This window comes from Phoxinus phoxinus, assembly GCF_949152265.1.
Source record: "Phoxinus phoxinus genome assembly, chromosome: 6".
Lineage (NCBI taxonomy): Eukaryota > Metazoa > Chordata > Actinopteri > Cypriniformes > Leuciscidae > Phoxinus > Phoxinus phoxinus.
The window spans coordinates 5,425,843-5,453,473 of record NC_136881.1 but is presented as its reverse complement, the minus strand read 5'-3'; the positions used below and the strand labels follow the sequence as shown (position 1 = coordinate 5,453,473).

The window sequence follows — 27,631 nt, the reverse complement described above, 5'->3', positions numbered from 1 at the left end:
AGTGTCCAGACAGTTTAATAAGAAGATATTTTATACATACAGTCAACTTCACGTATACAAGCAGAAGCCATCTTAGAAAAACAGACTCGATCAGTCAATTAACGAAACGCCGATCCAAATGCGCTGAACTGTGTAGAATCTCATATGGTCCAGCGCATTTAGATCGGCGTTTCGTTGATCGACTGATCGAGTCTGTTTTTCTAAGATGGCTTCTGCTTGTATACGTGAAGTTGACTGTATGTATAAAATATCTTCTTATTAAACTGTCTGGACACTGTCAAAGTTCTCAATGCTTCGGTTTGAAGGTAGGGACCCTCATTATGCTGCCGTGTTAGTGTGGGGCTATTTTGACCCTTGTTAGTGGTATTAACAAGCGATTTTTATTTGTCATTACTCTACGCCCAATATACTAGCGTTATACTAGCGTTATAGGCTAAACTGTTTTTAGAGATAAAACTATTTACATTCGATAATCATGAAAACAAATCTCAGATAACGGTTGACTAGGTAACAATGTGTAATTAGACCAAAGGTTCATTTTGCGCTGGAGTTCTCCTTTAAAGGGATAGATCACCCAAAAATGAAAATTAAGGTCTTCTGAAGGGAAACCATGCATTTGTGTAAGAAAAATATTCATATTTAACACGTTACAAAGTAAAATTCTAGCATCTGACCTAACGGCCATTAGAGGATGGATACCCGACCCAAGCCCGACGGGACCCACCGGTACAGAAATTTAGAAATTATGTTCGGGTTCGGGTCGGGCTCGGTCACATGTGCGTGATAAGGCATTGAACATTTGAATTTTAAAACGGCTTATTATGAAGGTAACCAATGTGCCTGATGCTTTCACTTGATGCAAACGTTCTTTTTTGTGATTAAAATACATGTAAAATATTACCATAACATCTGTCTTCCTGTGTGCGGAAATGTGTTTATGTAGCCGTGACAACGAAACACGTGCATGCGCGCCTGTGTTAAGATCGCTTGTTGCTCCGTGCGCGCTGATGCGCTCATCCTGTTGACATTTCCAAATGCCTTCCTACTTAATAAAAGCGGGCTTTCCACACAAACAAACGTACATGTGTGATTAGTATGAGAAAAAAAATGGGATTTTAACTGTCGGTCTCGGATCGGGCTTGAACATAAATATCTTTATGCCTGTCGTGCTCGGGTCGAGCCCGACAGGCATACTGCTTTCGGTTACTGCTCTGTCGGACGCGGGCCAGGCTCGGACAGAAAAATTCGTCCCGATCCGCACTCTAACGACCATACGCAGTCTACTTACGCCTAAAGTGCAACTTACACACTTTGTGACGCCGAAGTAGCGTAGTGCGTCATGGCGTAGAGTAAATATCAGCAGTATATCGCATTACTCACATAAGTTGCACTTTAGACTTAAGTGGGATCTGTACGTTCGCTTGGCCTGAAGCTAGTTATTTTACTTTATAAAGTTTAAAATATGAATATTTTTCTTACACAAACGCATCGTTTCGCTTCAGAAGGGCTTTATTAACCCCCGGAGCCGTGTGGAGTTCGTTTATGATGGATAGATGCACTTTTATGGACTTTTTAAAGGATTTTTCCCCTAAACCTGACTATCTAGCGTCTGCAAATCGACACTTAATAACCTTTATACTCTAGCTCTCTGCGTCTTCCGTCGACAACTGGCCGAGTCTCTTACTCTAACTCACTTGCTTCCCTAAACTGACCTGCCGTGCAACAGTAATAACAGACAGACTTTCAGCAAATGTCCTTCAAATGCCTTTATTAGCGGCCGGGAGAGTCTTCGAGCAGTTCTCAGAGAAACTCTCCCAAGAAGAATCAAGGCCGGGAGTATCTCAGACTAATTCCATTGAGAAAACCCCACAGTACACAAGAATACAACCGTTTTTATAGTATAGAGGTATGGCATAAATGTCATGCTGCATTACATAATTTCCCCACTATTTGATTGGTTCTTCATATGCAAACCCTCCTGTTACTAGGCAAAGCAAACTTTGTAACAATGATTACTTCATTGTTAATCACAAGTTCTAAGTCTGTCATCTGTCTAGTTTCAGTTCCCATATTCGTTATTTATACACACACACGTACCCAAAGTCATGAGTTGACATAAAAAGACACGCATACATTCAGCCTATGTACTTATGTGCATGTGTTTCAGAGTGTTAGCTTTGTTAGGCCTGAAAAGTAGTGTAAGGTTAGATGTTAGTTAATATTAGTTTGATACACTATTTTATCTATTAAAAATCCACCACAACTTCAAAACAGAAACAGCAATTCACTGCCATTGTAAAGCTTGGAAGAGCCAGGAATTTGTTTTATATAAATACGTCTTGCATTCGTCTGAAAGATGTCATATATACACCTAGGATGACTGGAGGGTGAGAAAATAATGGGCTAATTTTCATTTTTGGGTGAACTGTCCCTTTAAATCCATCCTGTAAATGTGCCAAATTTAGCCGAACGGGATAAATTTTTTTTATTTTAATTATTTGTTTTTTATAGTGAAAATATGCCCACAATTGGTAAAACCATGGTATATAGTAAATGGCACAAACAAAAAATGATTTAAAAGCACATTCTGTTCCCCCAGAGAGAAATCTGATTCTGGGTTAGTACCAGTTAAGATGTAAATATGACCAGAAAATATGATAATAAAAATATATATAAATTAAACAAATGTGAATATAATATAAATATATAAATAATTATTATATTATAGCTGTAAATATATTTTAATTGCAAAATAATTGTATAAAATACTAATTAATACATTATTATATATATATATATATTGCATTGATTATAAACATGAGCTGTAAGTAATCTAAATCATGGGTATACTGAGGTTCTATTTTATATAATAAAATAATGCATAATTCATGAGTGGAGATCACTTGCATGGGTCATCATGACAATGAAGTTAAAAGATTGGATGTCACTTTACAAGGATAGTAAAAGTCATTGTTTTTTTATCACACGCCTCACACTACAAACTATAATGTTTATGTTTGGTGGCAATACTTTTTTTTAAAAACGTGCATTTCTGCAAGATCAGTTCTGTGAGTTTTGTGCCTTAAACATTTGCATGAAAAATTTTGTTGATTTATTCTGTATAGATTTTGTAAATAAATTCATGATCAGACCCTTATAAATTAGCATTAGCCAAGCAAAACTGTTACTTCACTTTGCATTGCATAGATCTGTCATATAGACATAACAAACCACGGTTCATCCATCCACTCGCAGCACCCCCCCGCCCTCTTCTCCTTCACACACTCACTCACTCGACCCCAATCACCCGCGAACCCCGTGACCACCAACTGCTTGCCCTTCTCACTCACTCCTCTCTTCCTGCACAAACTTTCCATCCCTCTCTCATTCCTCTGGTTTGGGTTACCACCTCGCTGGGCTCTGACCGGCTTCACTGGACGCTTCAGGCATGGCTCACTGTACCCGTGTGGATCTTATCACTTTCCATAGTCCTCAATCCGCACCCATTACAGGTGTGAAATAATGGAAGGTTTTTCCTATTAAATGACTTGCGTACCTATAAAAGCTGTCATTACATTCAAATAAGGAATTTGTCTCATGATTTGTTTTTTAACACAATTGTTTACTTTCTGAATGCATGGTCCCGGTTTTATTGTGAATGATTCGTTTGTACATGTTTTTCCAAAGAGGAAAAAAAAGGCCTCAAAATCTTCTGCTCTGAAACAACTTTTGTTTGACAAGACAAACAATCCAACAATTATTGGATACTGTAAGCGTCTATCCCTATTCATGTTACGCCTAGGGGTGTGACGGTTAGTATATAACCGTGAGACCGACGGTTATAGTTAAACACCGTCATTAGAACTCTATAACCGCCAAAACCGTGTTATTAAAATATTTTTTACAAACATAAAAAAACAAACAAAAAAAAAAACATTTTTTAGATAGGATCATAATATGCGCAATACATCGGGATTCGGGAGACATGGTTTTTACCACTTCATATAAGTTTTGCTTTTTAGAAAGCCTTTCCTTAAAGCGAATTTCGTTTTGTACAAATTGTATCTTATTTTTTAATAACTGTTTCATCAACCAATTGCATGTATTTAATAATATAGCAGACAATATAATAACCGTGACATGGAGGCGCCGGCGCGCCGCGTTCACTTGCATTGCATTGTGAACTAGAGCGCATCTCATCGTAAATGAATGAAACTATGCCTATGCCTCATGCATTAGCATTAAATATCTTTGCTACATCCTTTCTAGGCGGGTGCGGCTTTGAGAAATCTTGGAGATCTCCTTAATAAACGGAGGTCTGAAATCTCTGCCCCTTTACTGATCAGAGCGCGCGCTGACACGGAGTTAACTCGCTATCTCCAAGAAGAACCAATTGACTCTACGGCTAATCCACTAGCATGGTGTGGAGACAATGAAACACGCTATCCGCTCTTAGCAAAATTGGCACGTAAATACATGTGTATTTGTGCTACAAGCACAGCATCAGAGCGAGTTTTTAGCACTGCGGGTAACATAGCTACTACCCCTGTCAGATCGTCACTAAAACCGAGTAAAGTGAACATGTTGGTGTTCCTGTCACGGAACTTGGAAGTCGAAAAAGAGTAGGAATTTAAAATGTCATTGCACTTTTTTTGTTTCCTGTATTTAGTTAGTTTAATTAAGGTATTATCACAACAATCGTTGTTCGACTTTTTTTTTCTTTGATAAAGGTATGTAGATTTTATCATTTGTAATTTAGGCCTACTCATTCATTTTTATGCAGCTCTTATATAATTTAAGCAGCCTACTTTTTTCAAAGGATTTGTTTAGTGTGTGTGATTTATTTAAAACAAAGCATGCTATTTTTTTAAGGATTTGTTTACTGTGTGTATATAAATAAACGTATAGCAAGTAGCTAATCAGTGTCTGCTCGTTTATTTAATAAATGTTTCATCAACCAATTGCATTTATTTAATAAATAAAAAGCAAATATTTGAACCCCCTGCCCCTCCCCCGCCCCCCGACGGTTATGTTACGAACCGTCACATTTGACTCACATTATAACCATCATCACCAATTCTGAAACCGGCACACCCCTAGTTACGCCCACTTTAAACAACGCAATCAATTCTGATGGACAAAATGAAGTCCTGAAGAATAACCAAATGCTCACCATGCCTCCAAAAACGCTGCGTAGACTAAAAATCCGCACACTAACAATGAGGGAAACCAACAATACTACTACTTTACTGAAAAAACGGCAAAAGTTTGTCTCATTGTGACCTTTCTCAACACCTATACCTAATGAATAAAAATGAAGTCCTGCCTTACTTTTCCCCTCATTGAATACCTTGTTTTATTTAGAAAGAAACTGGTTGTAAACGTGGTGTAAACATGTTTTGAAGCTTCATTTAAAATTGTTGTCTGAAAATAATCAGCAGATTACTAGAGACCATCGTTTTGATTTGCCTTTCCGTTCGTAAAAACAAGAAAAGAAAAAAAATCACATTATCCTTCAGAAATCATTCTAATATGCTGATTTGTAGCTCAAGAAACTTACTAATATCTGTCGAAAACAGTTTTTTTTCAGATTCTTTGATGAGAAAGTTCAAAAGAACGGCATTTATTGGAAATAGAAATCTTTTATAACATTATATGAGTCTTTACTGGCACTTTTGCTCAACTCAATGCAACCTTGCTGAATAAATGTATTAATTAGATTTTTTTTTTTTTTAAAGACTCCCAATTTTTGAACGTTTAAAAGCTTAATTTGGTCTTAACAGGAGTTGAAAGATCAGATAACTCTTATGGTATTTTAACGTTTATCATGGTACAAGATCTTGGCCCTTGGACTCCCATTGTAAGCGCATTAATAATATTTATTTGTTTTCTGATGCTATACAATAGATGCATGTGCATACGTGTTGAGATTTTAATAAAACTATTGTATGTAATTTCATATCAGATTAACTAAATGCGTTAACCATGTAAAAAAAAATCTCAAAAGTTGAGAGGTCTGCTAATGGTTAAATGTTTATAATTAAATATTGATTTTCACTTTTTTGATACCATTGTATATTTTGATTCTGAATATTACAGCACAGTCTGTTGCTCTGAAATACAACTAACAAAGCTGAAGGAAGTGTCAAGGTAACAGCAGAGCTATTGTTCGTTCAGAGCAACAGCTGATAAGTCCTCTATGATAACACTGTTGACGTGAGCAAACCGAGGCCTGGGCCGGCTGAAAACACACCCACACACACTGAGCTAAAACATTCGCTCTTGACACACACACATCCCCGACAGGCACGTCCAGGCACACGTCGGTCTCGCTCTGACCGCCACCGCTGCTCTGTGGTTAACCTGCGCGCTCTACCGGGGTCACGCCAAATGAAGTGTGCTGGGATCCGTGTATTTTTCAGGTCAGGGCTCATTGGCATCAGCCTGTGAACACTGGGAATACGGTGAAGGATGATATATGTCTGCTTTCAGCAACCGTCCAGACTCTTACTCTCTCTCACACACACACACACACACACACACACACACACACACACACACACACACACACACACACGTTATCAGTGGATCTCAGTCCATGTAGGCAGGACTGGTTGCACACTCTCACTTACACTAAATGTCTCTGTAGTGTGTGCTTGTGTGGAGGCGGTCAAAGGTGGCACTCTGGTCACTGAAGCACATCTCATATCTTCACCATGGGAACCGTGGGTCATAAATCACAGAGGATTTTGACAGAAATGGGGAAATAAACCCCCCACATGACATTTGACCCGATGGCTGTATTATAATCAGGGTTACTATAGTTATTTAAAACCATTAAAAAAATAAAAATTGTTACTTGAAATATAATAAACGTGGTAACACTTTACTACAAGGGTTCATTTGTTAACATTGGTTAATGTATTATTAACTAACATGAACTAACAATACATTTGTTACTGTATTTATTCATCTTTGTTAATGCTGTTCATTGTTTGTTCCTGTTACTTCCCAGTGCATTAACTAATGTCAACAGATGCATCTTTTGATTTTAATAATGTATTAGTAAAGTTGAAATTAGTATTAACAAAGATTAATACATGTTGTAAAAGTGCAGTTAATTATTAGTTCATGTTAACTAGTGTAGTAACTAATGTTACAATAACTTGAACTAAAATGAAAATGTAAAATATTACAATAATTCAAAATATTTACTATTTACAAAATAAACTATAATAGTACCTCAATTTGACCCATCGCAGGGAGCTTGATTGACAGGTGATCTGACCAATCATACTTCGCCATCCGAACAAAGCAGTCAGGAGAGTTAGTAGATTAACATGGGAGGATTTGAACTTGAAAAACTAACACAGTCTCACCCCAAAACGTCACATACTGACGGGTCTTGACCATACGGCAACATACGACGAAAAGGGTACCCTTTAACGTCCATGTGTGACGATTCGGGTATGGTTGGGTTTAGGTATGCGTTAGGGTACCGCTAGGAGGCGCTGCTGGTGCGCTTATGTCTGCGTCTCATATTGACGTTATAGGGGTACCCTTTTCGTCGTATGTTGACGTATGGTCAAGACCCGTCAGTATATGACGTTTTGGGGTGAGACCGGGCTGGAAAAACAGAGTTTACTGACGTCTTTTCGCGGTTAAAACAACATTCCTTCTGATGTTCATTCATGTTTATTTGATGCTATAAATGAACTAGAAGGAAGAGATGATTGGTTCACGAGCAGCTTTAACTGAGGCTCTACAGCGATCTGTCAGACACATTAAAGAGCCACAAAACGGTATTTATTGTTTACATTTCTTGTAAAAAAATGACCAAATTTAAAAGGTGTGACTATTTAATATCAAAAGTAACCTGGTCTGCCCTGTCTGTCAGCGCGTTGTTAGTGTCCTCTCTGCTCCGCGATGTATTTTTCACTGCGTGAGAGCGGCGTGGCTTGTCGGACACTATGGTCGGACATAGTGACAGTAACTAAGGGGGGCGGGTCTTTGCGAAAGGTCAATTATACTAAAATAATATTCTGATTCACATACTATCTGCCCTAAATAGATGAGTTTAGCGCTGCGTCTGAAATCGAATACTTCCCTACTATACAGTATGCGAAAAACAGTACGCCAACAGAGTAGTGTGTCCAAATACATAATATTTGAAAAAAATAGTAGGCTAAAGAACCGGATGACCTAATACTCCCGACGAGATTCTGAGAGGAGTTGGGCTGTCGATTCATTGATCAGCCGGTTTCCCACAAAAGCAGTTTACTCAGCGTAGTGAAGCTCTCCTCCATTGACATCCATTAAAAAAAACTTTTATATTATTATTACAAAAGTCATTATTTCCCATAAAAGTGAAATCAACTTATTTTTTATTTGTTTGAATTTTATTCTATCTAAAGTTTCTTTTAATACTGAATAATATAATAAAATAATATATTTTTTATTTTTTTATAACTATGTTTATTTGTTTGTTTGTATATTTGATTTAAATGAAAGTTAATTTTATTTTGAATAATAATAGTTTATTTACACATTTTCGCCAGTCGTTGCATGTGTGTATAGTGCAGCGTTAGGGGAATTTTGATGCAGTTGGCCTGTGTTAAGACCTTGTCTCAGAGCCCATGCTGTCGTGACATTTCAACATGAGAGTCACGTCTCGCTCTCTCTCTCTCTCTCGCTGTTAGTCTTATTGCGGTTCACCTGTTCATTACATGTCAACAGAAAGTGACAGTCTTCCTGAAGCCACAGGTATTTCTCAACATTCTCTCTCTCCTTTCTCTTTGAGCAGCCTCTTGTTGCCTTGCTCTGCAGACACGGTTCTGATATAGACAGATTCAGTTGCCTGTGCTCATACACAACATGTGTCCTTCTTATATAGCATGCCTGATCAATCCATACATGATTCATCAGTCCATATTGATGGGAAAAAAAGGTTTGTCTTTTATAATTTTTCCTCAATGTATAATGTAGAAAATGCTTTAGCAAGCTTGCATTCAGTGTAGTTTGAAACACTTTTTTTATGCTCCAAATGAATTCCCGAAGGATAAAATCAAATCCAGCCCTACATTTTTTAAATATCCTTTTTATCCCAGAAATACGGTACATTATGAAAGGAAATATAGATTGCAAATTCTGCTTTATGCTGATTTATAGATCATATAATATTGTTCACATAAAAAAATGCAGGATGCAAGTCTATACATTTTATGCTTGTGTATTGTAAGACAAAAACATAAAGTCTTTGTACTAGTTGGCAAAGTCTTACCAGGCAGTGTAATCTCTTTAACTGCAGTCCAGCATTACACCAAAACACACACACACAGAGAGAGAGAGAGAGAGAGAGACAGAGAGAGAGAGAGTCTCCTAATGGCCAGTTTGGCAGTGTGTGTCTGCAATTATTTGCCTGGCTTTTACCCAAGTGTGCACACACACACACTCTCTCATGGTTTCACTCACCCACCAACACAGATACGAAAACAGACACAGCACGCAAAATATAGACTCATGAGCGCCTTAACAAAGAGTACAACGTCGTTATTAAAAGACGCTTGCAGGTTGCACTGTTAGTCAGTAATGGTGTGCTGACCTGAAGTGTGATGCAGATAAGAAATAATTTGAGATCAGACCTCCAGACTCTCATGGGCTCCACACACACACACACACACACGCTCGCTCACACACATACAAAAGCAATCTCCAAATGGATCTTAAATGATGCCCAGCATCCATTCTTTTTATACCAGCCCACATCCAACCACACACACAAGTGATAAATAGAGCCCATTAATGGTCACAGGCACTGGATTTATTTGTGGCAGGCCGTGTGCTCACAGTGGCACTTTAAAATAAGCTGAGCTTCTGTATTATAAGACAAAGGACATTGCGCTTAAATTAAGATCCATTTACTGTGAGAAAGGGAGAGAGAGAGATTCTGGGGGAAGTGAAAGCACAGAAAGGATCTTAAACGGACTGCATCCAACAATAGCTTCATGTAATATCGAAATGAACTTGTCTTTATCGTTTTGTAGCCATTGTCAACGTAATTGCTTATTATTGTGGGATTATTGGGTCATAATGAGCAAGCGGCGCGAGAGCAAATACTAAATAAAGGTTTATCGTACACAATTTATGGCATTTTTGAAGAAAGAGCAATGCAGTTAGCAAACAGCACAACATAGACAATGTCTATTATTGTGTGATTGGCAGAAGAAGAAAGAGTGGAAGAAAAAGGGGGGGGGGGGGGGGGGGTGCAATCGTAAAAAAACGATTGCACCCCCGCCCCCAATTGGTTTAAGAATAATCATATCAAAACTACTTAATTTAGCAATTCGTGTCTGTAGCATCCATTAAACTATTATAGTCCATAAGAACAGGTTTTTGCTCAGGTTTACCTTTTTCTAAGATTTGTCTCCTAAACTCAATAAAGGAAGAGTTCACCCAAAAATGAAAATTCAGCCATCATTTACTCACCCTCATGTTGTTCCAAACTTGTATGAGTTTCTTTCTTCTGTTAAACAAAATAGAAGATATTTTTTTTGGTAAACTATCCTTTTAAGATAAATCAGATATCGGTTATGATATACCTAATGTTAATGGATTAGATTGGTCATGGAGGACTACTAGATGAGAAATGCGGAAATCTTGGCAATTGATCACAGTTTGACACAAAAACTTGATATTATTAGGAAATAATCTGTGAGAAGCACACAAGTTCATGCCGTCTAGTCTCCATTTGCTCTCCATTTATGGTTTGGAGAAGCAACTGACAGATTTTCATCCTATTTGTGATTTTTTTTTTTTCTATTAATTTTGTGTTGGATATTTAAGATGTTACTGTAAATATACACTGTACAATCCCCCATCCATGTAGCCATTAGCAAGCAGACAGGGGTAAATGAAATATTTAGTTGTTTATGTGTTTACATGCTTTTATTTACATTTGCATGAGTGGTTTTTTACACAGCACACATAAAAATGATTTGCATGTTGTGTTGTGTCACAAATGGTGTTTGTGTACACTAACCCCCCCCCCCCCCCTCATTAACTGGGAAAGACAAAAAACGAGCACAGACTCAATCTCATTCCCATAGAAACTCCAATCAGTGATGCACATGCTAACTTGCCCCTCCTTAAAATATGTGTGCCGTGACATCCCTCATTTAGCCCCCGCAAACCCACATGCACACAAACTCAATCGCACCGCTGCTTTTTATATTTCCAGAGCGCTCTCCCATTCATATTCAGAACAACATACTGCCATCCAAACCCTCAGATCAACTTTATCATTCAAATGATATATACTGAGTGTATTGCAAACTAAACGTTTGATTACTTGTCCTTGCAAAACCAGAATGTGTTAGGTGGTTGCCAGTGCATTTCTTTGTTGTTTCTAAGGAGTTCTTGGTGGTTGCATGGGTGTTTTGGGTGGTTGTTAGGATGTTGCTATACCATTTGTGACACAACATAACATGCCAATCATTCTGGGTGGTTGCTAGGATGTTGCTAGGTGATTACTAAGGCCTCCTGAGTAGTTTTTAAAGCATTGCTATGTGGTTAGGGCATTGGGGCTTTGGGGAAGTGATTTCACCAAGTACAACATGTTCCTGGATCAACATCTTTATTGATCCTGGAGCAACACTTAAATCAACCAATAAGATTTGAGGGGCAGGTTTACAGTTTATGTCAAGTTTAGGCTTACAACCAGTGTTAGGTGCTTCTACATCAGTGTTATTCACCTATCATTTCCCTCTGATTTTAGGGATAAGTTATGGGTAAGTGTAGGACTAAATTTTCGGACAGGAATGTTCCAGGATCAACAAAATATGTTGATCCAGGAACAAAATCACAGTGACCTTGGGGCTTAGGAGAAAGTCAAAATAATCCAATGTCAATTCTCTAGATATGGCTAGATATGGGTCCTTCCTAAGTCTGTTTACACCTGGTATTAAGGTGTGTTTTGGTCGATCGGATCACAACGAGGGAAACACATTCCCATTTACATCTGTCTCTTTTGTCCACTTTCAAACGCTTCTGTCCTGATATCTTCAAGGGGAGGGTCTATGGGTGGGGAAATGTATTGGCTTTTTCAGATCTTTCGATCAAATGGACAAAGTAAGCTTGTGCAATTTATATATGAATGTGACCGGAGACGACAGAAAACACACCGAGAGTTTCTTTAGTTTCTGCTCTGACAGTCGCAAGACCAGCCGAACACTGGTGTTAACTAACTATGAACATTAGTAAATCTAACTTAATAAACTTTTTTCAATGCAAAGGTTGCTTCTCAAGGCACATTAGGAGGTAGAAACAAAACAGATTACAACAGTTACAATCTTTTTACAAAGGTTAACAGATAGACATATTCTAAGCAATTTACAAAATCATCTTATTCCTAAATCTTATTTCTAACCTACTCCATCTGAACACTGTTATTTATCTGTATGTGCGATCTGTTTTCTTCGTTCTTAGTTTGATAACAATTAGCCGTGAATTGTCTCTTAACACTCATTGTTAACACCTCCTCCAGGAACTCTTCACTGATAACCGCAGCCAATGAGAGTGTGTTAATGAGTGTTGAGATGGCTGAAGGAGAACTCCATGAGTCTTTCAAGAGCAACACATTGTTTGGTGCTCAAAGTTGTTGACAGTGTTGCCAAGTCCGTGGTTTTCCCTGTGGAACTGGGCTACTTTTACACTGTTGCCGCGGGTTGTTTCTTTAGGCCGATTGGGCTAGTTTTGGACATGTTTGGGGCGGATTTTGAATGGCAATTGGGTTGGTTATGTTTTGCAAACCTGGCAACCCTGGTAGTTGAGAAATGGCAGAATGTAAAGTAGGTACTACGTAGTAGTACACTTTGCTCTGTTATTTCACATTTACAATGATCTCTGTGGCACTGAAAACTGGAGTAATGATGCTGCAAATTCAGCTTTACCATCACAGGAATAAACTACAACTTAAAATATGTTACAATATAAAACAGTCATTTTAAATGTATATATTTTACTATATTCTGTTTTTTCCACATTTTTCTTTTCTTTTCATTTTTGATCAAATTAAATGCAGCCTAAGAGGCCTCTTTCAAAAACATTAAGAAAATCTTACCAACCCCAAACTTTTGAAAGGTAGTGTAAATATACAGTGTTCGTTTTACACTTTTTTTTTGTCTCAGTTTTTTTTTAAATGTATTTAAAATGTTGTTAGTATTTCTTCAGTTTAATCCATTTTACTACTGAAATGGCATACAATTTTAGTCAACAAACATAACTTTGATATAACAAAAACATTGTTCCAAACTGTACTTATTTTCAACATAGTCGACATATTGAAAAATAATGGGTATAGCTAAATCACTGATGAATTCTTCATGCTGTTTGATATTAGTTTTCTGTATTACACTGTTATCAATATTATACGTTGCATGTTGTTAAAGCAGCAGTTTAACTGTGTCCCATGATGCATCTGAGAACCATATTGTTTGATTTAAAATGTCCTTCATATGGGGTCACTCACAGTGTTTGTTTTCTGCCCTCAGCTTCAGTGTGAGCTCAGCTTTACCTTCACATCTTATATAATCAGCTGGCGTCTGATGAGAATGCTGTCATGTCACCAGCAAAAAGCACGTCCATCATCACATCCCCAGCCAATAGCCTGAGGAGAGGTGGGTCACGGGGCGCTCTGATTGGCTGAGAGGTCTCTGGTCTGCCTTCAGGCTAGTAGTATGTCTGTCCAGCTGCTCATATGTGTCTATGTTTATGTCTGTGTGAAGAACAAAGAAACATTTACACTTCATTTTACAGTACGTGTACTTATAGTTCAGGGTTAGTACCTAGTTGTAGCCCAGTTATTAATTGCTATAATACAATTTTGAGCTTGTTGTAATTAAAAATTTGAGTTAATACAATGAAGAAGATTGGTTTAATATACAGAAACTCAAAATAGTATGTTATCTTCACACATTAATTATGGAAGTTGATTTGACAAAAGATAAAAAGTTGTGATAACAAATTATGAAAATATTTTTTTACAGTGTGTAGTACATGCAGATCAGGACTGTAAACTAAAGTGCTACTGAAACATTTGTACCCCTAACCAAAAAACAATGTTTTGGTACTTTGGTACTTAAAATACATGGTACTTTGTATACTATTATACTGAACTAACTGACTAGCCTATATCCATTTAAAATAAACTTCAAAGAATACCAAACATGGTTAAAACATGGTTATACCATGGCACATGACTGTACAACTCTAAAATAATTACCACGGTATTATTATTTTTTGGACATATCAATAACAAGGTATTTTTGGGAAATGCCTTGGAGTACCATATAAATAGAAGTAAAACAGAGAAATGAAGTATAATGTCATATCTGGCACATCTCTTGCCATTGGCAGTCAACAGCCATTACTAAATGAATCTACTAATGAATCTTTTATTATCCTCTTAAGGTAAACTGACTACTTTAATTATGGTCCTGTTACTCCTTCCACAAATGGTCAGAGTGCTTATACACTCACAGGCCTGAATAATAATCATATAAATAAGGCTCTGTTCCAAACCTTATAAGTTAAGCAGCCTTCACTTGTTAAATGGTTAGTTCACCCGAAAGGAAAATGCTCTCATTAATTACTCACCTTCATGTCGTTATAAACCTGTACGACTTTCGTTCATCTTCAGAACACAAATGAAGGTCTTTTTTTTATGAAATCTGAGAGCTTTCGGTCACTCCATTGGCAGCCTAGTACTGTATGCATACTACTTTTAAGGACCAGAAAAGTAGTAAAGTAAAAAGCAATCCATGTGACTCCAGTGATTTAACCTCTATTTTATGAAGCAACGCGAGTGGTGTCTAGCCCTTTAAATGCAAATGAGCTGCTGCTCCCGACACAGAGGGCGGGGTTTCAAGAGCTCATGTGTGTTAGCAGCTGCAATAACCTCACAAAGAGGCCATATCACCCTGTAGCCCAAGACCGGTTGCCCACTGAAGCTAAGCAGGGCTGAGCCTGGTTAGTACCTGGATGGGAGACTCCTGGGAATCCAGGTTGCTGCTGGAAGTGGTGTTAGTGAAGCCAGCAGGGGGCGCTCACCCTGTGGTCTGTGTGGGTCCTAACACCCCAGTATAGTGACGGGGACACTATACTGCCAAAGAGCGCCGTCCTTCGGATGAGACGTTAAACCGAGGTCCTGACTCTCTGTGGTCATTAAAAATCCCAGGATGTCTTTCGAAAGAGTAGGGGTGTAACGCCGGCATCCTGGCCAAAACATGCCCAGTGGTCTCTGTCCATCATGGCCTCCTAATCATCCTCATATACTAATTGGCTTCATCACTGTCTCCTCTCCACCAGTAAGCTGGTGTGTGGTGGGCGTTCTGGCGCAATATGGCTGCCGTCGCATCATCCAAGTGGATGCTGCACATTGGTGGTGTTTGAGGAGATTCCCCCTTCTATGTAAAGCGCTTTGAGGTCTCAGAAAAAGCGCTATATAAATGTAACAAATTATTATTATTATTATTATGTAGTTCCTACCAGCCGTTTGTTGTAGTCCATAAAAAACTATTTCTTTCAAAGCAATTATCTCCCTTTGCTTTGAACTTTGAGCATTGTAACTTGGCAGATGTTGTTTATGCTCAAACAGCAACATTACAAAAGTGAAATCATACTCAACCACCCCTTTAATATTTTGATGAAGGAAAGCTTTACGGGTTTGGAACGACATTAGGGACGTTTTTAGGGAAACTATCTATTTTAGTTTGTTTTTAATTTATATTTTATGTGTCAATTTACATATATATATATATATATATATATATATATATATATATATTTGTATTCACGTGAAGCAAATCCACAACACTCACTTGATTCCAATAGAGTCAGATGTTCTCAACATTCAACAGATATTGATGAAAATAATGCCATTCATTTTCTAATTATTTCTAATTTATAATAATTTATAGGCTAATATCCATCATATTGAATGAATGACGTCCCCAAGTTCATTTCAATGCATTCTAGAGAGGGACACAATTAAATATTTACATTAACCTTATCTTTAGTTTATGTTAACTAAACATTGCATTTTTGTTTATCATAAATATTTTAATTCCCCCCCCCCCCCCCCCCGAGAGACTCAGGAGTCACACTCTGTTGAAAGACCCTATGAGTTCTCAAGTGCATGGTTTCTGCATTTGTAGACAATAAAACACGAGTGAATCTATCAGACTTACATTAGAGGAACTCAGACCATATATAGGCCTAGAGACAGAATATTACACAAAGTTGTGGTTAGACTTTTTTTTTGCTACCCTAGCAACCACATTCTAAAAAAACAACAACACTCAAAACAGCTTAGCAACCTCATGGAAACATCCTGGCAACCACCCACCGCCACTTTCTTCAGAAAATCTAGCTTAAAATATAGAAATTTTTTACATTCTGTTCCTCGTCACTTCATGCGAGTTGGAATGTCTCATCATGATGTTATTGCTAATTAGACGGCAGTCATGTTTATTGTAATGTTTTTCCATGTGTAAAAAATAAGGTGTGATATAAACGTGGTGTACTGTAAGGGTGGGTCTCCAGCAGGATAGGTAGATTAAAGGATACATATGCATAAATTACAGTGTGATGGAAGAGCAGTGGGTGGGCTGAGACACTGTGCATATTTTTAGAGGAAAGGCAGGCTTCAGTCGACGCTCCTCTGTGTCTCGCCGCTTGCGGAAGACAGATTATTGTGCACTGTTCATAAACTATCTTAGAGGAGTTCTCATGCATAATAAGCTATCCTGTTATTTATGGCAGCGGAGGGGCGTATTTTATGCTTCTTCACGCTTGTGTGTGTGTCATGGACGTTTAGACGTCATAGTCTTATCACTTTGTGTACGAAAAGGACCTCAGAAGGAAATTTATAGGGGTGAGCGTGTTCACAAATGAGAGTTTATCTAAACTATTGCATTGCTTGACCTTTGACTGTCAGCAAGCGGCTTGCAAAGGGAGTGGCGACAGATCTTTTAGTATTATTTATATAGCATTTAATTATTTCAGTTAGCTTTTATTTTTATATTTTAAGTTTACATTTTAACTTTTAGTTGAAAATTAGTTTTTCATTATTTGTTTTAGTTTTGTTTATATCTCTATTTATTTTTTTATTTGATTTTTATTTAAATTTTATTAATTTTAGTACCTCAGCTTAAACTAACCAAAGTAAGTTAAGCCAAAGTAAGATTTCTAGTTTTTCCATCTAATATTTATATTTTATTTTATTTCAGTTAACACATTTTTTTTAGTTAGTTTTAGTTAATGAGAGCAACACAGAGAGGTGTTCTTACTGACATACAAATCGACCAATCACATTTCACTTTTATTTGTTTATTTGACATTTATGGATTGGAAAAGTCTCTTTAAAGCAAGTCATTTCACTTGACAGCCATATTTGAAATCAAAATCTCCAAAACTCTTTGGTCAAAGTTGTTGCTCAATATCATATTTCAAATCAGGAATAAAATATGACAACAATGATATCACAAATTGTCACAAATCATGCAAAAATAATTTAAAACACACACACAAAAAAAAATAATCGGCTCATAAATGTAAGACAGGACTTTTTGTGGACTATCGCACTGCTTCTATAAAAAATAAATAAATAAATTAACTTAACTTTTTAATGCAGCCAGATTTAGCATTATAATTTCCACCATTTATCGTTGCCCATTTCTATGGAGATTTATTTCCGCCGCAGAATAAAAAATAAAAAAGTTAATTCTGATTTCTGACTTTTTTTGTTGCAATTGCGGGTTTACATATTTACAGAACTGCATGATATAAACTTGCAATTTTGTGGAATAAAGTCAGAATCGCAAGATATAAAATCGCAATTGCAAGAAAAAGTCAGAATTATGAGATAAAAAGTCACAATTATCTTTTATTCCGTGGTTGAAACAAGCTTATACATTTCTGCTATAACATCTCTCTGACGTAGCTTAAAATAGTAGTATAATAGGCTGATACTGGTTTATTTGAATCTTTATAGAAATTACTTTTAAGACTTGTAGAGAGAGTGATGGTAAGGTTTTGTTTTTTTGCCTCTAATCTCCAATAAAGATTACAGACTCTTTCATTTGTATTCTTAATGTGACAGCACCACCGCCAGCCAGGCCTTTAGCACACATCTGTTCCTCATCACTTTTCAATTATCCCCGTGAAAGTGACCCAGTCCCTTAGCCGTCACCCCATCACGTTCTCAGTTTGTGCCATTCCAATGAAAAACAAACCTATACTCCTTTTTTTGTGTAATGTTTTCTTACTTTTCCATTCTTCATTGATTGATTAACATTTGCAGCGCAATGTTGTTTGGCGACATGCACTCCATGAAAACTTGGAAATCTATGAAGCTGAAATGTCACATTTCTTGTCGTTGCCACAAATACCACTGTTGGTTTTATGTAGTATGGTATGCTGAAGGACATTGCTCTTTCCTCAACGCTGAAACACAGAATAAATGAAGAATAAAAGAAGAGTTACTGCTGCCGTCTAGTATGTATAAAGTCTGTCCAGCAGAAATCAAGGTTGTGTTTCTCAATCAACTCTTTTGTTAAGATACAGACACAGAATATGATCTGAGTATCGCCCTTTAGGAAACCCAAATCCGAAGTGAAATCGTTTTATATTATAAGCAATGAGATCAAATGGTGAGCAAATATCACCTTCAGATGTTTCATTTAAAGTAAATATCTCAACAATGTCTCAAATTGTGCTCATGGCCAAGAATTTAAGTCTGGAATCAAAAGCCAGAGATCTCAATATTAACTAATTTCTCATCAAATTCTTCCAAGATAAACATTTCTTCAACATTTCTCATCAAATTCTTCCAAGATCAAATCATTTAATCTGCTACCCACGTTTAGTTTTATGTTTGTACTCTTACTGCATGTCAACAACTGTCTCATTTTGTGTGTATTTTAATCATCCAAAGTAATTTTAGAAAAAATTAGAGAAGTTAATGACATTTTAGAAGTTAATGCTCCATTATGTCTCGAAATAGGAACGATAAACCTCAGAGCATTACATGTTCTTTTATGGTGGTACACTTGACTCATGTTTTCCAGATTCTTCCACGCATGGATGAAGAAATGTGACGTGTGGATGGGCATAATAATGCAGCCGTGCTTTTCGAAGACGAGGGCTGTACGAATGGGATATTTAATGCTAACGTGTACGGAGAAGCTATGACTCACGCGCTTGTGTAAATACCGAAGTTCCCCTGAGTGCTTGGCAATGCCACAAGCAATAAACACACATTGAGTGTGCATAAGTGTTTATGCATTCATGCAACACAAGGAAAGGAAGTGCACAGGAACACCAGGAAAATGAAGGATCTGATATGTATTGAATCATACTTGTACGTACCTTCATCTAAACTCATTACTCACAGGACGCGTTCTTACAATCTGTCTTCGCTGTTTTCTAGCAGTTTTTCTGTGTCCACGTGCGTCAGAACACACCGTTGTCACAATTTTGAGTTTTTATTGAAAAAATATATATATTATGAAGACATGAGGATAATCGTCTTTTGTGAACGGCCCCTTTAAGAAGTCTCAGAACCTCATTTTAAACAAAGATGTATTTTAGTGGATAAAACAAACAGTGGCGAATGACAGCAGGCTTATGGAGTGAAACAGGATGTGACCTCATCGTCTTCGAAGCCCTGCCGTTGCTCCTGTGTAGAGAGGGGTGTTGAGTGAGAAAGACCTGATGACCAATTGTACACATGGTTCTCTGTTCCTCACACACTGGAAACATGATTTTGTGGTGATGTATGGATTCAGTACTTTCTACTCTGTAGCACTTTATTTTACAGTCCTGTTCCGCATGTACTTATTCTATCAATGACAATAACTGGGTTATAACTATACTAACCCTGAACCTCCACCTAACCGTATTTGTACTGTAGTTACCTTATATTACCAGTACTTTCTTGGGTAACTACTGTGTGTATATATTATAATGTTTGAAAATATTAAGTAAATCCTATATTTGTACTCAGTTCAAGCATGAAGAAATGTTCTTGTCTTGTGTGTGTCCTCAAGACTTGATCCTAAAGTAAAATAACTCTTTTAAAATACATTTACAGAGTAATGCAATTAAATAAAATCTAGCCAATTTGGTGTTATAAAGTCATGTTATCATACAGATTCGCCAACATGCATTCAGTCCACACATTATTCTGCAGATTTATAATGTTCCTTAAACAAAAGTCTACCATGTATGACTGTTTGTATATATTTTTTGTTACTTTTAAGTTATTTGATGTGCTATCAGATATGTGTTATTCTGTCAACTGAAATACTGTAAGATATTTACTCACTTCATTTAAACTAGAGTTTATGTATTGACATTAAAAAAAAAAAAAAGGCAAAACATGTGCAATTTTTTAAATGATATCTCTCACCTTTTTTTGTTAAGTCACATATGCACGAATATGCTCAGACAGACAAAATGCACAAAATCAGCCTAACCTTTTCGAGATATGTTGATGGATGTGATTTTCGGAGGTGAAATTATTATAACTGTACTCACATTGAACCTCAGGTCACAAAACATATAAATAACCTCATGCATTATAATCAAAAAAGTTTCTTGCACCATAAACAACCATCATTTAGTTTATAATTACTATTTCGACCTCCTAAAAGTTTTTTTTTTTTTTTTTTTTTTGCTAATATATCTTTAGGATTTGCATATAAATGGAATCTGTTGTTATTGGCTCTTCATCATATATGGCCAGAATTTTTTTTATTATTTAGATTTTTAGACTGTGAAAAGCACTCCAACCTTGTCTGAGTTAACTTAAAGTTGCATATTTGCATAAAAATATATCAAATCTAGCACAAGTCCAATAAATTGTCCTGTTTGAGTAGTACGTACTAAAGCTGAATGTTAAACACTCTGCTGTGTTGCATGAAAATCTGTCCTTCCACTTCACTACTGTAAATTCCTGGTGTGAATGCCTCCCCAAAAGCAGTTCTCAGTGAAGTATTTTCGGCATGGCATAGCTCTGCTGTGTCATTAAAAAGCCTCTGTCTGTAGTTAGAGCTTTTGATTGTAGAGCAGCTTGGTTTGGGTTTGGGTTTGGGTTTGGGTGGGGTGGGTTCTGTTCTGTGGCCGCCGGTCCAGAAACATTATATATGACATTTCGGCCTTAGCTCACGTTTGTCATTTAGTCTGCCAACGGACTGAGAAACACACCTTTAATCCTTAAATTGTGTGTTTGGCACACACACACACACAAAAAACATGCATGTTGAGGCTTTAAAGTATGGAACATTATACTTCACTGTATTTTTACATAAAAAAGTTAAACACTAAGCATTATTCTATGATTTACTGCAAGTTTAAGATTTAATGTGAGTGGCATTTAGTTATCATTTTGGGATTTAAATAGTCTTGCATGTATATTTCAGTTCAAGTCTTAACCTTGAGATATTGTGGAGTTATTTTGGTTAAATCGGAAAGGTAATGTTGAGCACATTGCATTCTGGGAAGTATGTTCTGTTGTATTTTGGACAAATGGTGATTTAAGTATTTTATGCAACACAGAATTTGCATGCTGTATACAGTCAAAACAAAATTTATTCAGAGTCAGACACCATCAACATTTCTCACATTATCACAGTTTATTCGCTATAGTTTAGAAAATGGTTATAAAATATGACAAGAACTCAGAGTTATCAAATCAGTCGATATTTCACTGGTTTTGACCATCCCTCTGTCAGACTCTCACAAATGAATTAGGTTGAATAGCTGCCAGCTGTTAAATTTAAACATACAATTAGATAATACCAATTTAGGCCAACCAATTACCAAGCAATGCTTAATTGTGTTCAGTCTGTGGTGTAAAAAGTTCGCAGTAGCAATTAAAGAAAAAACACTTGGTCAGATCAAAGTGTCTGAATAACTTTTGGTCCCAAATTTGTATACATTTTACTGGTAGTCCACAAAGAACTTTTGGGTATAATATGTCACAGTTTACTTTATTTTGCTATCCTCACTTAGCCTACATAAATGAACTATAGTGTCCTGCACCCACTAGTAAAAAAATATCATAAATTATATCTGGTGTCTGAATTTTTGGTTTGACTGTATATTGCATAAATAATAGAGTACTATTCTCTTCTGAACATGAGCATTGTGCATGAGTGAGAAGAAAAACGAAATCTCAACTTTAACAGTCTAAAAGGATGAGATTTTTTGAAATAAGAAACCGTGAAATGTTAGTTCATCAGGAAGGAACGGCTATGCACTAGACATTAATCTAGTCCAACTGCTGTGAAGGTCGACAGATCTGGCTTTGCTCCTGCTCTGCCCTTGACGACCCGTGTGGTCAGGTCTGTCCCCCTGCAGGTCAAATCAGGCACTGGCTTCTGGGCTGTGGCAGAACATGAAATAAACATTGCCACACATTGCCTCATGTCGCCTAATTGTCCATTGCCCACATTGCCTCATATCACGATGACCATTACTATGCACGTGGGCAAGACTGTGAACTTTGCATTTGTATCGCGTGCATGTCACCTTCCTAGAAAGGTGAACTTGAATTTGTACCATTTATCATAGTTTCATCATGTCATATGATATCTCGAAAGTTAATTGCATTTCAGGCTGTGTATTGCTAGAGAGGAAGGCCAGTCAAAATCCAAAAATAACATGCACTGTAGCTTTGTGTGAGTGTGCGTCTGAGTTACTGGCAACTGATGAGATACACAAGTGTGTGTGTGTGTGTGTGTGTGTGTGTGTGTGGGTGTGGGTGTGTGTGTGTGTGTGTGTGTGTGTGTGTGTGTGTGTGTGTGTGTGTGTGTGTGTGTGTGTGTGTGTGTGAGAGAGAGAGAGAGAGAGAGAGTGAGAGAGAGAGATGCTCTGCTGATGTGTGATTCACAAATGAATCATTGTTTTGAAACCGTTAAGCATCTGTACGTCACATGACTCTTAGAGAGAACATTAACAATTTGTCTTGTTAAAAAACTGATAAAAGTTATACTTCTCATTGTTCAATTGCTGCATTCAGCAAATATGTTTGTAAAGACAATGAACTGAATAATGTACTATTGTGCTTTATACAGTAGCACTAAAAATAGGATTTCATTTTAAATAAAATCATGTAGACAAAAATGCACCAGGTCTGTGACCCCTCCCCCCCCCCCCCCCCCAAAAAAAGAAAAAATTAGTTTTTGAAAAAATTTATTGAAATTAAGCGATTCGCTCAAATGAATCCGAGTAGGCTGTCAGTGCTTACGCGAGAGAAATTATGATTCACTCAAAGAAAATATTTTAATAAATTGCTTAATAAATAAATTAATACATTTTTATTTTGATGAACGTGACACAATATAACATTGTGACTACATGAAAATAGCTTTTACTGTTATAAAAAGACGGATTTGTGAGCATTAGTGGAATTGAAGGTGTCAGAATAAATACGAAACACAAGTGATAGTTGTCATGCAGTGAATTCGGCCAATCAGGGAACAGCTGTTATTATTATCAGAGCTCTGGAGAAACTGCGCTGGCTGAGTCAGCCGTCTGCACTGTCTCAAGTCGGACAACATTTCTAACCAGCATGCACTGCTTCATGCACGGCTGCTTCGGTCTGCGCAGCGCTCCATGATGTCGAACAAGTCTAAAGAGAGATGATTCACCAACGAATATTAAAAAAAAAATCATTTGAATCAATGAAACCTTCTGTATTTATTTAGCTTCTACTATGTTAATTATAAAAGTAATAATAATATAGGCTGAAAAAAATGCCGCGCGGGACCTCTGAGGTAACTTGTACGATGACCAATTGGATCCGTTCATTGAAACGAACTTTTCGAGAGAGAGAGAGAGAGAGAGAGAGAGAGAGAGAGAGAGAGAGAGAGAGAGAGAGAGAGAGAGATGTTCTCTAATCAGTGACAGAGGGGAGGCGGGCCAAGAAAGCTCAGTGTAATGCGATAGCTGCGCCGCTCAGAAATGCTATTACACACATACTGACTCACTCACTCGCGCTCTCGAGCACATACATCCACACGCGCTGCTGCCACAGCTCTGCGCGAGCACACCAGTGCGCTTCAACACGCTTCTGTGCGCAACACCAATCCCACTCCTGTCTGCCAGTTTGGACAAAACTTGGTGCCTCCTGAGTGTGATCGAATGACTTACGAGAGCAAGAAGATATCAGAACACTTAAGCTGTGTCCGGAGGGCAGCGTGTTTTAAGCAGACGATTAAGGGACAAATCCCTGCGGAAACCTCTATCAACCCATCGGAGACCAATAAGGCAATGGAGCGCAATAACGCACGCAAATCCGTGACTGCTTTATAACGGAATACAGCTGAAGACCTCTGATTTATTTGAAAACAGGCTGGTTTATGACAAGGCATGACTTTTTATCAATACATGACATAGATCATGTCCTGCACAGTTTGCATTTGCTGTGCGCAATGGGCTCAACAGAACTGCATTTGAATAGGACATTCTGAGCATTATAAAGACAAAAAGGCTTATTTTGTTTTCTTTTCTTAGTCTGAATTATCGACATTTGTTCCTTGAAGAAGATCACTAGTTGAACACAGGTCACTTCTTCAAGGCTGCACGTTTTGGAAAGATGGATTTCTGGATATCTCACCAAGGGATTGCATTTATCTTTTGCTTCGTTCTGAAAGTCAGCGCAAAAGAAAGTAAGTTTGTCTTTTTCTTTTTTCTTTAACTTTCATAACGGTGTCTGTGTGTCTAAATTCCCATCTAGTGAGGCCATCCGCAAATGGCAAACAGATTTCTCTCCTGGCGAAGCGAACGTGTTTCTGCTGTCCGGGCAAACCATGCTGAGAAAAGGAGAGCTTCTGGTTTTATTTAGTGAAGACTAGAACAGCTTTATATCTAACAAAGGCCAAATGAATGGTACAGATTATTTGAGCCATGCAGACCTGCGTTCCCTCGCACTGTTTACTCTCCTTAAAATAAACGTTTTGCTGAGACATACTGTAGCCTACCTATTTTCCCCACAATATTAATATCTAAAGATGAAACCGAGACGGACTTAGGAAGCTGGACAACTTAGACTTCCAGACCAAACTGGGCGGTAATTAGTTCATGTATAATCATAAAAAGTAAGTTTGACTAAAAAAAATAAAATAAAGGCTTTTAGAGCATGATGTCAAACTTTTTTTTAATTTTTTATGTTTACATCATAATGCAGCTCTAAATACCCTAATGTAGGCTATTCAACAAAGAACCAAATAGTGCCTGGGTCTTTAGCTCTGCTATATTGCAACAAAGAACGATTGAAATACTTTTTTAACGGGGAAAATCATAAATCTAGCCATGTTCACTCCAACCTAAAAAAAATATTAGCCTACTACGTCGCGTTATGAGTTTAGTGTACGTGATTTTGGGTATTCAACTGTGATGTGAAGTTTTTGCGCTTCTTAATATGGTAGCTATATAGTCTATAGGAGGCTTTGCTATATGAAACTGAATAAGTTTACGATATTCATGTTCCATGATATTTGCGGTATTCCGAAGTAGGCTACTTCAAAATATAGCCACTGTTTTAAAAGTCAGTGCCATATAGTTTTGTCACTGTACTTTTACATAAAACTATTCAGTCCCGTTATGGTGTAAAAGGCGAAAATTCGCCATTGTAACGACGAGAAAACGACAAAACTATATTTTTAAGGCACAAATATAATCACTATCACGAGCTAGTGTGTCTTGATTATGGTTTAAACAAATATTATTTAGGTTTGCGCGAGATAGAAGAACATCAGCAGATGAAATGTACTTTCATTAAAAAGTCGACCCGGTCTTTGTATAGCCTATTTGATTCCTCACCGTTGAATCAGCAGGGGTTCAATCTTCAGCTGGCTGGCAGGAGCCGCCACTGGCGTGTCACGTGACCTGTCACTGGCTGACTGGCAGCTGCCAGTCTGATTCTGGCATGTCACGTGACCTGTCAGTGGCTGACTGGCAGCTGCCAGTCTGATTCTGGCATATCAAGTGACCTGTCAGTGGCTGACTAGTTGTTTGACTCTGGCCAGTTTCAGAAACCATTGATTTTTGGCAGTTTTGGTTTTGTGTTACTCCTTCTCTATAGCTCATTTATCATGCATCTGTTGATATGATTAGCCTATGTTATTTTGCATGATTGGCGTTTTAGATCATTTTATCCCAATTAAACCAGTCAAATGGCCGTGATCTGACTGGTTGCTTACTGACGCTTTGCTGGGCGCTCAATCCAGTCAGCCGCGGCTGAACTGCGAGTATAACGCGTTGTCTGTCACTCTCGCTGTAAGGAAATATATTGTTTTTTTTTCATGAATGTACTCTCATGCATCTATTCTTTTGGTATGAGTGATGGTTTATAGAATTTTATCACAATTAAACCAGTCAAATGGCCGTGATCTGACTGGTTGCTTACTGACGCTCTGCTGGGCGCTCAATGCAGTCAGCCGCGGCTGAACTGCGAGTATAACGCGTTGTCTGTCACTCTCGCTGTAAGGAAATATATTGGTTTTTTTTCATGAATGTACTCTCATGCATCTATTCTTTTGGTATGAGTGATGGTTTAGGGGATTTTATCACAATTAAACCAGTCAAATGGCCGTGATCTGACTGGTTGCTTACTGACGCTTTGCTGGGCGCTCAATGCAGTCAGCCGCGGCTGAACTGCGAGTATAACGCGTTGTCTGTCACTCTCGCTGTAAGGAAATATATTGTTTTCTTTTCATGAATGTACTCTCATGCATCTATTCTTTTGGTATGAGTGATGGTTTAGGGGATTTTATCACAATTAAACCAGTCAAATGGCCGTGATCTGACTGGTTGCTTACTGACGCTTTGCTGGGCGCTCAATGCAGTCAGCCGCGGCTGAACTGCGAGTATAACGCGTTGTCTGTCACTCTCGCTGTAAGGAAATATATTGTTTTTTTTTCATGAATGTACTCTCATGCATCTATTCTTTTGGTATGAGTGATGGTTTATAGAATTTTATCACAATTAAACCAGTCAAATGGCCGTGATCAGACTGGTTGCTTACTGACGCTCTGCTGGGCGCTCAATCCAGTCAGCCGCGGCTGAACTGCGAGTATAACGCGTTGTCTGTCACTCTCGCTGTAAGGAAATATATTGTTTTTTTTTCATGAATGTACTCTCATGCATCTATTCTTTTGGTATGAGTGATGGTTTATAGAATTTTATCACAATTAAACCAGTCAAATGGCCGTGATCTGACTGGTTGCTTACTGACGCTCTGCTGGGCGCTCAATGCAGTCAGCCGCGGCTGAACTGCGAGTATAACGCGTTGTCTGTCACTCTCGCTGTAAGGAAATATATTGTTTTCTTTTCATGAATGTACTCTCATGCATCTATTCTTTTGGTATGAGTGATGGTTTAGGGGATTTTATCACAATTAAACCAGTCAAATGGCCGTGATCTGACTGGTTGCTTACTGACGCTCTGCTGGGCGCTCAATCCAGTCAGCCGCGGCTGAACTGCGAGTATAACGCGTTGTCTGTCACTCTCGCTGTAAGGAAATATATTGTTTTCTTTTCATGAATGTACTCTCATGCATCTATTCTTT

At 37.7% G+C, this 27,631-nt stretch overlaps 1 protein-coding gene across 3 annotated transcripts in view; it reads left to right on the top strand.

Moving 5' to 3' along the window:
- Nucleotides 1-27,631, top strand: part of nrp2a (neuropilin 2a) — a 250,386-nt gene that overhangs the window by 141,533 nt on the left and 81,222 nt on the right. For 2 of the 3 annotated variants that reach the window (XM_079616685.1, XM_079616687.1), the window contains exon 1: nucleotides 24,030-24,731. In XM_079616685.1, the coding sequence (XP_079472811.1) occupies nucleotides 24,659-24,731 (73 nt within the window). In that variant the 5' untranslated portion in view covers nucleotides 24,030-24,658. Of the gene's footprint in view, nucleotides 1-24,029; nucleotides 24,732-27,631 lie in introns of those variants that run through there. The other variant, XM_079616686.1, reaches the window with a different exon arrangement.